At 42.6% G+C, this 17,894-nt stretch overlaps 1 protein-coding gene across 3 annotated transcripts in view; it reads left to right on the top strand.

The window, feature by feature from the left end:
* Positions 1–16,395, top strand: part of dyrk4 (dual-specificity tyrosine-(Y)-phosphorylation regulated kinase 4) — a 36,995-nt gene extending 20,600 nt beyond the window's left edge. For 2 of the 3 annotated variants that reach the window (XM_023970740.2, XM_023970741.2), the window contains exons 2-13: positions 5,119–5,193; positions 6,600–6,749; positions 7,183–7,497; positions 8,141–8,277; positions 8,873–9,013; positions 10,525–10,663; positions 10,840–10,921; positions 11,045–11,217; positions 11,353–11,413; positions 13,390–13,519; positions 13,680–13,861; positions 13,998–16,395. In XM_023970740.2, coding sequence (XP_023826508.1) covers positions 5,119–5,193; positions 6,600–6,749; positions 7,183–7,497; positions 8,141–8,277; positions 8,873–9,013; positions 10,525–10,663; positions 10,840–10,921; positions 11,045–11,217; positions 11,353–11,413; positions 13,390–13,519; positions 13,680–13,861; positions 13,998–14,266 — 1,854 coding nt within the window. In that variant the 3' untranslated portion in view covers positions 14,267–16,395. The remainder of the gene's footprint in view (positions 1–5,118; positions 5,194–6,599; positions 6,750–7,182; positions 7,498–8,140; positions 8,278–8,872; positions 9,014–10,524; positions 10,664–10,839; positions 10,922–11,044; positions 11,218–11,352; positions 11,414–13,389; positions 13,520–13,679; positions 13,862–13,997) is intronic. The other variant, XM_023970742.2, reaches the window with a different exon arrangement.
* Positions 16,396–17,894: the final 1,499 nt, after the last annotated feature.

Below are 17,894 nucleotides of genomic sequence, written 5' to 3'. Positions count from 1 at the left end.
TGTCCTTTACAAAATAGCCTCCAACACTCTACTCAGCAAATTGGATGTAGTCTACCACAGTGCCACCCGTTTTATCCCCAAAGCCCCATATGCTCTCGTTGGCTGGCCCTCGCTTCATATCCGTCGCCAAACCCACTGGCTCCAGGTTATCTACAAGTCTCTGCTAGGTAAAGCCCCGCCTTATCTCAGCTCACTGGTCACCATAGCAGCACCCACCCGCAGCACGCGCTCCAGCAGGTATATTTCACTGGTCACCCCCAAAGCCAATTCCCCATACTGCATTTATTTATTTATTTTGCTCATTTGCACCCCAGTATCTCTACTTGCACATTCATCTTCTGCACATCTATCACTCCAGTGTTTAATTGCTATATCGTAATTACCTCGCCACTATGGCCTATTTATTGCCTTACCTCCCTTATCTTACCTCATTTGCACACACTGTATATAGACTTTTTTCTACCTTATTATTGACTGTACTGTATGTTTGTTTATTCCATGTGTAACTCTGTGTTGTTGTATGTGTCAAACTACTTTGCTTTATCTTGGCCAGGTCGCAGTTGTAAATGAGAACTTGTTCTCAGCTAGCCTACCTGGTTAAATAAAGATGAAATAAAAAAATTAACTGAAGAACTCAGTGACTTTCAACATGGCGCCGTCATAGGATGCCACCTTTCCAACAAGTCAGTTCGCCCTGCTAAATCTGCCCCGGTCAACTGTTAGTACTGTTATTGTGAAGTGAAAACATCTAGGAGCAACAACGCCTCAGCCGCGAAGTGGTAGGCCACACGAGCTCACAGAACAGGACCTTTGAGTGCTGAAGTGCGTGCGCATAAAAATCTTCTGTCCTCGGTTGCAACACTCACTACGGAGTTCCAAATTGCCTCTGGAAGCACAAGAACTGTTTGTCTAGAGCTTCATAAAATGGGTTTCCATGGCCGAGCAGCCGCACACAAGCCTAAGATCGCCATGTGCAATACCAAGCGTCGGCTGGAGTGATGTAAAGCTCGCCGCCATTGGACTCTGCAGCAGTGAAAACGTGTTCTCTGGAGAGATTAATCCCGCTTCACAATCTGTCAGTCCGACGGACAAATCTGGGTTTGGCGGATGCCAGGAGAACGCTACCTGCCCCAATGCATAGTGTCAACTGTAAAGTCTGGTGGAAGAGTAATAATGGTCTGGGGCTGTTTTTCATGGTTTTCTAGGCCCCTTAATTCCAGTGAAGGGAAATCTTAATGTTACAGCATACAATGATATTCTAGACGATTCTGTGCTTTCAACTTTGTGGCAACAGTTTGGGGAAGGCCATTTCCTGTMTCAGCATGACAATGCCCCTGTGCACAAAGCAACACCATACAGAAATATCTTGACTGGCCTGCACAAAGCCCTGACCTCAACCCTATCAAAGACCTTTGGGATGAATTGGAACGCCGACTGCGAGCCAGGCCTAATCACCTAACATCAGTGCCCGACCTCACTAATGCTCTTGTGGCTGAATGGAAGCAAGTCCCTGCAGAAATGTTCCAACATCTAGTGGAAAGCCTTCCCAGGGTGGAGGCTGTTATAGCAGCAAAGGGGGACCAACTACATATAAATGACCATGATTTTGGAATGAGATGTTCAACGAGCAGGTGTCCACATACTTTTGGTCATGTAGTGTATTTGGAATACTGTGATCCCTTTCAAGGACCTTTCCAGTATCCAGTGAGATGTGCACTGCAACCAATTAATGGGGTAGCTTCGTTATTGCTCTGAGCAACGTTTTTTTGTTGTTGCCCTCAGACCAACTGACCCACCTAGACCAGTGGAGGCTCCTCAGAGGTGGAAGTGTCATGTTTTGTCTTTGATCATCATGTCTTGTCCCTGTGCRTCCCTCTGCTGGTCTTATTAGGTTCTTTCCCTCTTTCTATCCCTCTCTCTCCTCCTCCCTCTCTCCCTCTCCCGCTCTCTCTCTCTATCGTTCCGTTCCTGCTCCCAGCTGTTTCTCATTCTCCTAACGACCTCATTTACTCTTTCACACCTGTCCCCTATTTTGCCCTCTGATTAGAGTCCCTATTTCTCCCTCTGTTTTCCGCTTCTGTCCTTGTCGGATTCTTGTTTGATGTTTGCTGTCCTGTGTCCTTGTTCCGCCCTGTCGTGTTTTTGCCTTCTTCAGATGCTGCGTGTGAGCAGGTGTCTATGTCAGCTACGGCCTGTGCCTTCCTGAAGCGACCTGCAGTCTGTGGTCGCGTCTCAGTCGTTCCCTCTTACTGGACGAGAGGATTTCAGTTTCCTGTTTTGGATTTACCTTTGATATATCCAGGAGAATCATTGTTTGTTTGATACTGGAATAAAGACTCTGTTTCTATTACGTCGCTTTTGGGTCCTCATTCACCAGCATAACAGGAAGGGGAGGACCATCCTCCTCAGTGAATTTATAAAATGTTTAATTGTAAAATATTAAAAACGATTAAAACACACTATTTTGCAAAGGTCTACAGTAGCCTCAACAGCACTCTTTAGGGTAGCACCATGGTGTAGCCAGAGGACAGATAGCTTCCGTACTCCTCTGGATACATTGACTTCAATACAAAACCTAGGAGGCTCATGGTTCTCACCCCCTTCCATAGATTTACACAGTAATTATGACAACATCCGGAAGACGTCCTCCAATCTATCAGAGCTCTTGCAGCATGAACTGACATGTTGTCCACCCAATCAAAGGATCAGAGAATGAATCTAGTACTGAAGGCATAAGCTACAGATAACTAGCACTGCAGTGTATAACATGCTGTGAGTCATTGACTCAAAGAGAAAGAAAGACAGTAGTTTAACAGTTTTGAACAAATACATTTCTTCCAAACTGGAGGAAAAGCAAGAGAGAAATAGAGAGTGTGTCATTTTTCTGAGTAATTCACTTACTTAGCTAGCAAATGCAGCTAGCTAGTTTAGCCTACTGAAACACCCTGCTCAAAGTAACAGAGGGATGCTATTTTAGCTAGCTTGCTATGACTTCCCAACACATTTGGAACTCTTCCAAATCAAGGTAAGCTTTTGGTATTACTAATATATTGTGGGCACCTACATTGTAAACTTTCATTCATAGGCTAGGTTGTAGCAACCTCATGATGGGTATAGGGAAAATTAGAGTATCATGTAGTAGCCTAAACCTATCGCTGTTGCAAAACTTCCTCTCATGACCACTATGGAAACAGCCCAAGTGGAAATATAGTGTAACACATATTGTGACACCAGAGAAAAAAGTTACTTCAGTTATCAGATACTGGACTATTTGTAATACGACAGTAGGCCTATATAAGACAAATCATTGCACACAGACGTATTGCCTGCTTGGAATGCTCCTTTGCTTATGTAGCCTACACATCCTTCTRGAAAAGTGCCCCTCCTTCATGTAGTATGTGACTTGTTGGTATAATATATGTCTGCTGAGTGCCCATTTCAAATGGAGGAGCTGTTTTGTTGGATTGTATCTGCTGACAGTAGGCGGCAGGTAGCCTAGCGGTTAGAGTGTTTGGCCAGAAACCAAAAGGATGCTAGTTCGAATCCTCTACCCGACAAGGTGAAACATCTGTCTATGTGCCCTTGGGCAAGTCACTTAACAATAATTGCTCCAGGGTCACCATTGATAATGGCAGACCCTGGCTGTGATCCCACTCTCTGAGGTTGTCTCAGCTGGAGGGGGAGTTGGGATATGCAAAAAACAACAACATTTCCAATACACACTTGTACATGTGTGAAATTGCATAAATAAAAGCACCCACCAAAAAATAATAATTATTACTACAGTAAAGTTTAGTGCCCTACCACAGTGACCCACATCGCAGTACAACCCTCACTCTCACAAACCTCACAGGGGGCAGCCAAGGTTGTGTTATGTGTGCATCCTGCATTAATATTTGAATGTGTGTGTGTGCTGCCTTGAACTCAGATTCCAAACAGCCAATGGTGTGGGCACTGTTGTCCTACGACTCTAAATCCACACAAAATACCGGGCCATATCCTTTTATACATGGCCCTGGGTATGTATGCATGGGAATCAAAATACTGTCATATCCTTTTATACATGGCCCTGGGTATGTATGCATGGGAATCAAAATACTGTCATATCCTTTTATACATGGCCCTGGGTATGTATGCATGGGAATCAAAATACTGTCATATTCTCGCAAAGGAACCCAACTGGGTCAGTAGGAATATTGAGCATATGGATGGAAGAGATATCTGTTTAGTGAACTCGTGAAAAAGTATAGTGTTACTGGAGGTCTAGGTCAAGTTCAATTATAAATCTGCTCTGCTACCCAAGTACCCAGCCAACCGTTGCCCATGCCCTCTCAGGCTCTCAGAGTTTAGCCTGTGCCCATCTGGGCTGGAGGTTTTAGTCCACCCATARGGTGTCTCTCAGTCTCTCAACAGACTGTTAGTTGACATGCTCCCCTCTGATTAAGGCACGCGTTAGTACAGCTACGCTGACAATGTTGCACCAGAACTAATAGAATTGCAGTGGCTCATATAGCCTGGCACCAGACTGAATTGTGCTTTGTGAAATGAAGTCAACAGCCCTCTGCTCTCCTCTCCATTACCACCATCATCACCACACCCTTACACTCTTCATAGAACATCAGAGCCTATGCTCCAGGAAAGGATTGCAGGTTGTGGAAAAACTGAGTGATAAAGAGACCATTTTTACTGTGGTAGCGACGTGCATAAAATACTCTAATTTCAGGGAGTGTGCATCATCTTTGCTTGCGTGGTAATAATCCTACTTCACTGCCCACTGGCTGTTTATATCTGTGGGACCCACCGCTGTGCTGAAAGTCCCACCAGCAACAACCAGGCTGTTTATTCTCCTCATTCACAGAGACGCTTTGAAGTTAATCAGTTTCGGTTACAAAAAAATATAAATCAAAAAAAGAAGTGATTTATAATTCAGATGAATGACCTCAATGACTTGTTATGAGTCATATTGAATCTATTTAACAAAACTGAATCTGATTTTAGAGAGATTCCCTTGGCAATGCTGTATCCATCGCCGCCCCCTCACTGACTTAAAGAGGTATATAGAAGCGAGTTTTGTGTGTAAATGTAATGTTAAGTCAAGTCTCCCATATTCCTCCACAGTCTTCAAAACCAGAGGCCTTCCCCCACTCACACAGACTKCAGACCCAACAGGCAACCAACCGGCCCTATTTACAGGTGAGCCTTTACTCACAGGTGACCCCTGACCTGCAGAGCATTTGAGCCCCTGCAGACCCACTCTTTCAATCCTGTATCTTTCTGTCTGTGCGACGCCCTCCCCTTTCACTCCACCAGAACTCATTACCCTAGCTAGGTCATGCTACTGGAGGGCACTGGAGTACACGGAATATATGGAGCAACTACCTCGTAACCACTCCCAAGGGGTAAAATCATGGTGCTGCTCACTGTCAGACCTGGATGTGTTTAAGAACACAGAGTAGTAGTCTAGTCAGCGTGAATCCAGTTGTGCATAAGCATGATACTGTATTTGCATCCATGTGCTTGTTATGGCAGGTGCTTGGACCTATATTTAGCCTGTGTCTCTATGCGTCATGACCAAGTTGGCCGCTACTGCAGCAGCCTGTGTCTCTATGCGTCATGACCAAGTTGGCAGCTACTGCAGCAGCCTGTGTCTCTATGCGTCATGACCAAGTTGGCCGCTACTGCWGCAGCCTGTGTCTCTATGCCTCATGACCAAGTTGGCCGCTACTGCAGCAGCCTGTGCACGTGCGATTAAATATCACCGCTATGTATAGATTAGGGTGCACTTTTCAACCTGTTGCTTTGGGCTGCTGTAACGGAACATTGGGCTGCTGTAACCAAACTGTAGTCTCACACCAGGTGAGGCTACAGTTTGCTGTAGCCAAAGCAAAGGGATATATAACTACCGGTTCCAATATACAATAACTGTCTATAATAACATCAATGTATTTACATTATTTATACAGGCTGATACAGTCATTACCGTGTAGGAAGTCATTAAATATGTTACTGGTATGCATCATTTTTATGATTTTCTGAATAAACTCATGATCCCTGCCGTTGTTGCAGTCTAGGTTAGAGGTCTCCTTTCCCCATCATTAGCTTGGCTATGCCTGCAAGGCAGCCAGTGACACATGTAAACCTGCTCCTACAGCAAGCAGGATGTCAGCTAGAGAAAGGCCTGCTCCAGTTCAGCTCCCCCACAGCAGCAGTTAGTGCTGACGCGGTCTGTCAGGGCCCAGTCTCCGATGTTTTGTCCCCGACTCACTCTCACCCTGCTCAGTAATTCCAGCCTCAACCCTGGGGGTCCTGGTTACCTGAGCCACCACATTTAGAATGGCCAGAGCAGATCTCTCCCTCTATCCCTCCCTTTATTTTTGCTCCAACTCCCTCTCCCTTCTCCAAACCTTGGCTATAAAGTATGTGATCACATAGTCTCTTCCCACAGCCGCTGTAATTCTGACAACACTGGGGTTAGAGCGCCATGAGTCTGGCAAGCAAGACTAGTTACGACGATACAATATGTTATTGCACTTTTACTGTTTTCATCTGCATGTTTAAAAAAAACTTCCTTTATTTGAACCTTTTTCTCTCTCCTGTAGAAGTTTAACTCGGAGGGGACCTTGCCCCATCTGGAGCCCCCAGTGATACAGGTGGTTGTCAGCAATGCCAAACTACACCACCAGCWGTCCGATAGCATCCTGCCCCACATCGTCAACAAGGGGGTGCAGAGCAACTACCAGACACACCAGGTGAGGCTACATTTCACACTGTGTCACACTATACTGTTGGCCTCCAACAGTAGATCACTTGACTCCAGTTGTCAATTGTAAATGCACATGTAAATAATATGTCGCTGATAGTTTATACATCTTCAGATGAACCCTCTGAGCCCCAGGAGGAACAGCTCATAACAACAGAGCAAATGGAATGGCATTAAACACATGGAAACCATGTGTTTGATGTATTTGATACCATTCCACTGATTCCGCTCCGTTACCACGAGACCGTTCTCCCCAATTAAGGTGCCACCAGCCTCCTGTGCTCTGAGCTGTATCTGACATGTATCGCTCCCAGCAATGTAAAAGGAAGTGAGACCTGTTTCATCAGGGTTAGGCTAAGTGATAGTGCCACAGTGTTGTGAGATCAGATCAGCTGACCTCTTCTGTCCTTTGTGATTGGCAGGATGAGAGATCAAAGCCCTCCTCCCAGTTCCCCATGCGGTTCGGCTCCTCCGTGGAGAACCTGTCTGACTCCATCACCACCAAGAGCCTCAGCAACAAGCTGGAGGAGAAGAAGCTTTATGAGGGACAGAGGCTGCCCATGTCTCCCACAGAGGCACTGAGGCACTTCCAGGGGCGTCTGACAGAGTTTGAGCAGGAGGAGATCATGGATTACTCAGAGATCTGGTTCCTGGGTCTGGAGACCAAGAAGATTGAGGGCTCTCACGGGATTCCTCAGAACGCAGGCTACGACGACGAGCACGGCAGCTACAACAAGGTAACGTTTCATCAAGGATTTGAATACATGTTTCTCATAAGCATGTGTTTATTTTCTATGATTGTGTTTTGCTTTTTGTGTATTGATGTGAATATTGATGTGAATATTGATGTGAATATTGATGTGTATATTGATGTGAATATTGATGTGTATATTGATGTGTTTGATGTCTATTGATGTATATACAGGGCCCATATGTGAAAGAGACCTTGGTCTCAGCATGACTCCCTGTCAAAATAAAGGTTAAATAAAAAAATGTATAAATATTATTGTGGTTCCTTAAGTTAAGAAGTTGGAGGGTTTTTGTTTATTTGCAAGACATTATGCTGTGAGCTCTGTCTCAGTTTCAAGGTAAACTTCTTTGAAATGACGTTAAGGCACAAGAACAGCAGTCCAATGCATTGTGAGGATTGTTTAGACTCATGACCAGAACTAGTGTTTGGCACTGGAAGTAGTAGGGGAAATGTTCCTTATGTAGTCATTACAAACAACCATCATTAAAGGATGGCATTGTACTGTATCATGAACTGCTAATTAAGTACGTACAATGAAGCTCTTGTATTTAAACAATATTGTCCGACATACCATACACCACAGTACACCAAAAACATCCTATTGAATGTTCTGTCTGTCCCGTATCCAGGTTCTACACGACCACATTGGCTTCCGCTTTGAGGTGTTGGAGGTAATCGGGAAGGGATCCTTTGGACAGGTTCTGAAATGTCTGGACCACAAGACCCAAGAACTGGTTGCCATCAAGGTCATTCGCAACAAGAAAAGGTAGAAACAAAATGTTTTGCTTTTGAATGTGCATCCAGTGCTCAAAGACTCTGAAACTGACCTTCTTGTGTGAGGTCATTAAACATGGACCTCTTCGTGACCTTTTCATGGGGAGGTCCAAAGGAGTCTCCTCGCTATTGCTTTACTAGTCCTCTCTCAGGTGATCCAAAGCTCTGTGTGTCAATGGTACTCCCCCTTCTCCTCTTTGACTTTGATTGATGCAGATGTCATCAGTGCTTACTGCCCTTCAATAATGCAGAAAACAAAATAGGCGCCTAACGCCTCAGGGCTGCCTTGGTCTCGCCACTGTGGCCTTGTCTTGAACAAAGCCCTCTCTCAAAAATCTTGTTTCTCCTGGGAGAGGAGCTTTTCCCTTCTTTACAGCTGTCATAATTTCTCACATCAAAGGACATTAAAACTGGAATTGAAAAATATTAGCTAAAAGATTTTCCATGGTCACTGCAAAACTAAAGCTTGTCAGTAAAAATCTGTCACTGTGATTCATATTATATTATTTTTGTTGGGCTTTCATACTGTTTTGAATGGTTAAATCCAGAATGGAGATATGACCTGACTAACTCTTATTGGACTTCAGGTTTCATCACCAGGCCCTAGTGGAACTAAAGATCCTGGATGCTGTGAGGAGGAAAGACAGGGAAAACTGCCACAATGTCATCCATATGAAGGAATACTTCTACTTCCGCAACCATCTCTGCATCTCCTTCGAGCTGCTAGGGTGTGTAGTGTGTATAACACTATTATAAGACAACTGGAATTAGGCTGTGATTAAACGATCACACACACCAGGGCTGGGGTCAATTCGAATTGAAGGCAGTCAATTCACAAAATAAACTTTAAATGCAATTCAACATTTGAATAACGGGGCATCTATTTGCAATGACTWATCAATAAACTGAGAAGTAGAAGATATTTATTTCAAATGTTTTCCATTTTTGAATTTGAAATTAAAATCACTTCGTGAATTGACCCCAGCCCTGACACACACACATGCGCAAATACGATCAAAATAGTCCCGGTAGAAGATAAATGAAATCCTGAATAATGAATGTGTTACTCAAAGGTATTCAAGGTTGGGCACCTCTCCCGGGGCACAACAACAAGACTTAAGCCCTGAACTCCCCTATCACATACACAGCTCGCTTATCACTAGTCACTCCATGTGCTGCACTACTTGAGCAAAGTGAGCTTCCCACCTAGAACAATCTGCCTCAAACAAACTAGCCTTAGGTTCCCTCYGAGACAAGATAGTCTTCTGGGTCATTCCACCAATTGAGTACCTTTTTGAGTAGTGTAATTATATAAATAGTTTAACCATATAAAAACAAGAGATCAGTTCACGTAACAGGGTTGACCTTAAAATGAGAGGTTTTTATTTGACCTTAAAATGAATCACGTGAAATAAATAATCATCTTCAGAAATTACATTGGCAAAGCAACAAAATAACGAGGGCTTTACAATGATGGTAAAACTTGTAGAAATGTTGGGGTTAAGTGGGTGGGTTAAAATCTTCCTAGAAGTCACAGAGGGACATGTCAAAATGCATAATTTTGGCACTTTAGCAAACCTTTATTCATATAAAAAAAACTGATGTATTGAATTTTCCATGTGGTTTATATTTAAGGGCACTTCATTTAATATATCAGGCTTTTAAAATGCAATATTTGTGCACAATTTCAACCTAAAATATCAAAGGGACTAATTTAGTGGAACAACCCTTCTATACCAGTCTGGCTGACCTTTAGTAGACGTCGTAGACTGCCACCTTGCCCTGTCTAGCGTTACCGTCACCCAATCCCTTAGTTAATGCCTTGATTAGGGCCCTATCTCTATCCTCTGCCTGCTCGGGGTGTGAAGGCTCCGGTTACACTGACCAGAGAAATTTGTGCTTCACATAAGTACTGAAAAATACCAGGAATATCTCTCTTCTTAAGTCTCTCTTCTTAATGTTAAGACATTCTAGAATGTTCAGTAATCTGATATAGCATGTTCACTTCCGTTTCTATATCTGATTACTAAACTGCATGGTCCTGCTAGATTTGACAGAGCCATGGCATGAAAAAAAACACTGAAGTGCTGCCCTCTAGAGGACTAATAAACTGGAACATTTGAGGCCAAGTGCAAGTGTGGGAAAAAGAGAAAGAAGCGAGACTGAGACTAGTGGCAGAAAGCTGTGTTTATCGGTCTACCAGGTCTTTAAATGATTGTGTCTTTGTGTCTTCTTATAGAGTCAACCTGTATGAGCTGATCAAGAAGAACAACTTCCAGGGCTTCAGTCTGGCCTTGATTCGTCGTTTCACCCACTCCCTGCTCAAGTGCCTGCAGATGCTGCATAAGGAGAAGATCATTCACTGTGACCTCAAACCGGTAAGGTTCCTCAGACATACTGTATCGGCTCTGCATAGAGTAATAACACAAATAATATTTGGCTGATGAGTCAGACATGCTAATGCACAGTTCCAGTGCTCTATAAAGAAAATGAATTGCGCTGCACTTTGATTGGTTACTTGGAAAATGAACATTGCTTCTCTTTTTCACAAAAGGAGAACATCCTTCTGTCTCAGAAAGGACAAGGAAATATCAAGGTGGTGGACTTTGGGTCCAGCTGTTATGAGCAGCAGAGAGGTGAGTGTCTCACCTGATTTAAATACCTGTTACACTTGGTATAAGTCTGCACTCATATACAGGAGCCAAATTTGAACATAAACACTGTTCTCTCCCTCTTCTTCTCCTTGCCTGCCATTGTAGTCTACACCTACATCCAGAGTCGTTTCTACCGCTCCCCAGAGGTGATTCTGGGCCACCCCTACAGCATGGCCATCGACATGTGGAGCCTGGGCTGCATCATGGCTGAGCTCTACACCGGCTTCCCGCTCTTCCCTGGGGAGAGCGAGGTGGAGCAGATCGCCTGCATCATGGAGGTACACAACCAACCACCTGCAGACATACAGCCTCAGACCTCAACGCTAGCCAATTGGACTATCTGATGTTGGATGTTTTTAGCAATCCATTTATCCATCACCATTCAAGAACCTTCTTGTTATTTTATTTCTTAGGTATTCGGTATGCCTCCCAATGATTTTGTGCAGACGGCATCCAGGAAAAGATTGTTTTTCGGTAAGAACTTTCTGTGGTTTGTACAGTAAAAATMTGTTTCTTTAGCTCGGATATATAAGGTAGGCTGCGTTTAGATAGGCGGCCTAATTCTGATGTTTTTTTCCACTAATTGGTCTTTTGACAAATCACATCAGATCTTTTCAAATCTGATATTCAAAAACCCAATTAGTGAGAAAATAAATCTGAATTGGGCTGCCTGTCTAAACGCAGCCGTATAGACGTATACAATGCAAGCAATAAAACATTTTAACAAAGGATTATGTCTAGGATTAATCAGATGAATCTCTGGGTTGTGTTTGAAGCATGAGGTTTGGTAAGTCTCTAACTGGCAGCTGTGCCATATAAATTGCAAAATAGTTGGGAAGAGATTTTCGATGTACCCATTCCATGGCACATGGTTTATGAATTGATACGGAAAACAACGCCGGATTCAAAACTTCGAATTTTTCAATTTAAATTACTGTACAAAATTCTTGCAACTAATAGAATGTTATATATATGGGGTATACAATCTTCCCAGCTCTGCAGATTCTGTTGTGAGGAGGCAGAGTCATTAGATCATTTATTTTGGTATTGTCCATATGTAGCTCGTTTTTGGTCACAGGTCCAGGAATGGCTGAAGAATTGCAACATTTGCCTAGAACTAACGCTACAGATAGCAATACTGGGGGATTTGAAAAGCCATAGTCAATCAATAATATAATAATTATTTTAGCAAAAATGTTTTTTTAATTTACAATCTGTAGAAGCTATGAGAATAGGAAGGTTCAAATCTTTTGTGAAGCATCACAGCACAGTTGAAAAATATATGGCAAATAAAAATCCGAAATGGATGATGTTGGAAGATAGATGGGAGGGGTTGAGTGGAACTGAAGGGTGGGACTAATAACAGGATAAACAATGTAGGGCATGCGGGATCTGTGAAATGTGTATAGGTGCGGAGCTTTTGTGAAATAGCACAGTTACAAGTGGAAATAAAATTGGATGGACAACAGAAATAGAGGAAGGACTAAGAACAAACAAGAGAGAACTATTGTAAAGTAGACTGTGTCTGTAAAATAGGTATAAGATGTATAAATTGAAGGTAAAAGCAGAAGTGTTTATTAGTTTACTCCAATTGGGGGAGCGGTGGTAGGGTTGCGGGGAATAATAATAAAGGTATATTCTTTAAAAAAGTATGTATGTCTATATAGGTATGTGTATGTATACATGTGTATATGTATGCATGCGTGTATGGATATATATATTTACCCCAAAAAATATGGGGGATTGGAAATGATGCAGACAATTACATTGGAAGCAACATTCTTTCCGCAATATTAAGCTGATCCACCCCTAAAAAAATTAAATAAATAAATAAAATWAAAATAAAAAAATAAAATAAACAAAAGTAGTCTCTATGTAACGGCGTTCCTCTCTCTCTTCATACGAAGAGGAGGAGCAGYGATTAAACCAAGGTGCAGCGCGTTGAAATGACATACTGAAGTTTATTTCAACAAGAACAAAACGAACTATACTTGAAATGATACAAAATAACAAAACGACGTAGACGAAACCTGAACATGGAACTTACATAAAGACACGAAAGAACTCACGAACAGGAATAGACTACATAAAACGAACAAACCGAAAACAGTCCCGTGTGGTGCACAGACACAGACACAGACACAGACACAGACACAGACACAGACACAGACACAGACACAGACACAGACACAGACACAGACACGGAAGACAATCACCCACAAACAAACAGTGAGAACAGCCAACCTATATATGATTCTCAATGAGGAAATGAATAACACCTGTCCCTGATTGAGAACCATATAAGGCTAATTAACCAACACACTCCCACATAGAACAAACACAGACTGCCCATCCCAACTCACGCCCTGACCAACTAAACACATACAAAACAATAGAAAACAGGTCAGGAACGTGACACTCTAACTGGCGTGTTTGATGACTTGTTGCAGACTCCAAAGGAAACCCCAGAAACATCACAAACAGCAAAGGGAAGAAGAGGCGACCCAATTCCAAAGACCTGGCCAGTGTGTTGAAAACCAATGATCCTCTGTTCCTGGACTTCCTTCGACGCTGCCTCATGTATGTCAACACCAACACACTAGAAATCTATCATTCAGCACAGGCTTATTACGCTATGGTGACACCGTCATGAATAGCAGAGTTACTGTTGTCATGAGATTTCTGGTAGTTTGCTCCATCTTCTCCACCCACACTCACTGTGTATTCCTGTGCTATCTAGGTGGGATCCAACCAAGCGTATGACACCAGATGAGGCGATGCAGCATGAGTGGATCCAGGAGGCCCGTCTCAACAAGCTCAGGCCCAAAACACGACCCATGATGAGGAAGCCCAGTGAAAGCATGAGCAGCACAGAAAACAACTACAAGGCCACTTACRGCAAAGTAGTTACTAACAGAACAGGTAAGACCAGGCCTCTCGCTTGCTTTTTTCTCTAAAATCAATCTTCACAATGTGTCAGATCAATTTATGGATTAAACCACATCATTTTGTATGTGTGTATGTGTGAAACACCATGTCCTCCCATTTTACATTGCAGCTGAGAAGATCGGGTCCGATAGCAACAACAAGCTGAAGAGGGACCTCTCCGCCAAGGCAGGGGGCAAGATGGTGACCGCTGAGCGACTACGTCCCATTGGAGCGTCAGCAGAGGAGCAGTTGTGTGAGGGCGTGGCCAAGGTCAACAGGGACACCAATCATGAGGCGAGCGAGGAGAGGCCCGTGCACATCGTCATCAAGCCTCATCTAGATGTGGGCACCGACGGAGAGTGCCAGGAGTCATCCCAGTGTCTGCCCCCTATCATGTAGCAGCACAGGCAGGCAGCACTAGGCGTTATGGACTTTAACATCCTCAAAGAGGCACAGTGGATAATGAATARTGTGGTCATGTCTAGGGGATCTCCTGTTTTGTAACATTCCTGTGGTCTATGACACGCATTCAATACGTTTAATAAAGTCACCTTAGCTCAGGGTTTCCCAAACTCGGGACCTAAGAAGAGCACGTTTTGTTTTTTGCCTTAACACTACACAGCTGATTCAGATGATCAAAGCTTGATGATTAGCTGATTAATTGAATCAGCTGTGTAGTGCTAGGGAAAAAAACTAAACGTGCACCCCCTGGGGTCCCGAGGACCAAGTTTGGGAAACCCTGCATTGTCTACTTGTCATGMAGGAGAGCAAATATTGATAGTTTGGCAAGCTACCAATCCTGACTGAAACAAAGGTTATTGTTGATGTTCCATTTACTGTATAAAAGAGGCTCAGAGACAGGATCAGTTGAAGTTACACATGCYGAATACCCTGGCACGCACGACAGCGTTACGCTTTTGTTATGTGCCCCCTTTGTATCCAAGACCACAATCCTCAGTCCCACCTAGTGTTACCTTTTGTACATTTACTTCTTACAATGTATTATTTCTATTTTAGGTTCATCTTTTACTACTGTACTTTTTGTGTAGATATTCCAAACCAAAGRCTCTGTGTTGCGCAATATTTTGCATGGCTTAAACAAAAAAAKAAAAAAACAGATCTTCCTTTAAATGGTTTTACATTCAACAAAATGGCTCTTCGTTTCTGATGGAGCGTGTGCAATACAGGCTGAGACATTTTTGTCACTACTGATCTTTCAGCTCAGTTGTGCCCTGGAAGAAAAAGTGTGCTATTCAAACCTTTATGACTGGCGTCTTTATTAGATTGAATAATAAGATTGGCACGATATTACATTATTATCATGGTTATTATGCGGATGATTATGAGGATTGTTTATGTACATTTATCCAGACATAGAGGGTATGTTTGTAATGGCTTGTTTTCCCTGTACATACCTGCTGTGATGGTTGATGTATGTAATGCAGAAAAGAATGTATGGAGTATGTTACAGGTTATTGTAAAGTGTAGACAAGGTTTTACTTGTATTATCTATGTATGAAAAAAAAAACATTTTGTACTCGATTATGTTTGTGTTTGGAATTGTTTTTACTATTAGACAGAGACAATCCTATTAATAGTTTGTGCCTTGCAGTATTAGAATCCTTGCACTTTACCTCTGTATTTATCTCGCCCACCAGCCGGCTGCTCTCTCTGTTGAGATGCCAGCAATTCGAGCCTGGGGACCAGGTTACCTCTGTATGTACCTGGGATAAAAGACTAAGATTCTCCATGTAAAAGTAATCAGATGAGAATTATGTAATTATTGATATTGCTTGCCAGGAAATATTCAGCTAGGGAGTAGCATCATTGTGTGTTATCCCATGGCAATTTCTATAAGTCAATGTAATGGCAAAGAATAGAACATATTAAACATCTTTGTATTGGTGACATAATGTCTTTGTAGCTGTAAGGCCAGAGTACAGTGTTTTGTGAAATGTATGCTGTCATTTCACTTGCATCTGATAAATGAACTAGCTACACAAGCATACAGGGAGAGTCACCATAATCTGTCTGTATCTCAATAGTATATACAACTAAATGAATTGACTGTGACACTTAGTCACACAAATAAAGATTGAAGAGTAACAGGATTGAACAAGAATATAAGTGGAAAGTGAGTCATTTTTATTGTGAAATTAAATAGTTGCTTCAACTTGTATGTCTCAGTCTTTGATCTTAATTATTCACACACAAATAACAACCAAACTGCAGGTCTTGTATAATTAGAAGACTATGCCATGTAAACCCATTCCATTACATATAATCATATGCTAGTTTACTTGCAGAGAAATAACAGCGTAATTGCTGACCAAAGCGTCCGTGCCTCGTGCGCGAGCGTTGCAAAATAAATGTACACATACACTGAACAAAAATATAAACATAACATGAAATTACTCACTTTCCACTCATATTCTTGTTCAATCCTGTTACTCGTCAATCTTTATTTGTGTGACTAAATGTCACAGTCCCATGTTTCATGAGCTGAAATAAAAGATCACAGAAATGTTCTATACGCATAAAAAGCTTATTTCTCTCAAATGTTGTGCATAAATGTGTTTACATCCCTGTTAGTGAGTATTTCTCCTTTGAATCCATCCACCTGACAGGCGTGGCATATCAAGAAGCTGATCAAACAGCATGATCATTACACAGGTGCACCTTGTGCTGGGAACAATAAAAGGCCACTCTAAATGTGCAGTTTTGTCACACAAAACAATGCCACAGCTGTCTCAAGTTTTGAGGGAGCATGCAATTGGCATGCTGACTGCAGGAATGTCCACCAGAACTGTTGACAGGTAATTTTATGTTAATTTCACTACCATAAACCACCTCCAACTTCGTTTTAGAGAATAAGGCAGTATGTCCAACCGGCCTCACAACTGCAGATCACATGTATGGCGTCGTGTGGGCGAGCGGTTTGCTGATGTCAACGTTGTGAACAGAGCTCCCCATGGTGGCGGTAGGGTTATGGTATAGGCAGGCATAAACTACGGACAAAGAACACAATTGCATTTTAGCGATGGTAATTTGAATGCACAGAAATACCGTGACGAGTACCTGAGGCCCATTGTGAGGCCTATTTCTTTTAAGGTATCTGTGACCAACAGATGCATATCTGTATTCCCAGTCATGTGAAATCCATATATTAGGGCCTAATGAATTTAATTCAATTGACTGATTTCCTTATATGAACTGTAACTGTAATTGTTGCATTATGCATTTATATTTCTGTTCAGTGTACATGTTCAATCATTTTGTCCAAACTGCTCACGCGCATCAACGAGCATCTGCGTAGCCAGGCACCAGAACTTGTTCTATTTTATATAATTGACTAGCTGCAAGTCCCGCCTCTCCCATCTACTCATTGGTTATTTACGAGCATATACCCACGTGGGTGATTGAAAGATGAACAAGTTTTGACATTGAGAAAGCTTACGATACCATATGGAGGGAAGGGTTGTTGGTCAAGTTGAGTACATTAGGCATTGGGGGATGTCTGTATAACTGTATCATGGACTTCCTGTTCGATCAGGTCATGCGGGTGAGGATGGGGTCAGAATTGTCAATGTGGTTTGAAGTTGACACTGGTACTCCTCAGGGAAGTGTGGTTAGTCCAGTGTTGTTCACCCTGATGATAGATGACATTTTTAAGGTGGAACAGGGAGTGGGTGTGGTCTTGTATGCTGATGATGGGGCTGTATGGAAGAGTGGTGGGAATGTAAAATATGTGATGAGGAAGATGCAAGAAGCTGTGGGAGTTGTGGAAGATTGGCCTCTAACATGGGGGTTTAGGATGTCTGTGGCCAAGTCCTGCTTTATGGTGTTTTCTAGGAGGAAGGTTAAAGATGTTAGGCAGCAAATATACAGCCAGGATATAGGTAGGGTGTCTGYGTTTAAGTATTTTGGTATGTGGTTAGATAAGAGACATGTTGAGTATATTAAGTGTAGGAAGGTGCTGAACCCCATGAGGGCAGTGGCAGGATATGATTGGAGGTCAGATAGACAA

This window comes from Salvelinus sp. IW2-2015, linkage group LG26 (genome assembly GCF_002910315.2).
Source record: "Salvelinus sp. IW2-2015 linkage group LG26, ASM291031v2, whole genome shotgun sequence".
In the NCBI taxonomy this organism is placed as follows: Eukaryota; Metazoa; Chordata; class Actinopteri; order Salmoniformes; family Salmonidae; genus Salvelinus; species Salvelinus sp. IW2-2015.
This window is presented reverse-complemented; position numbering and strand designations above follow the sequence as displayed.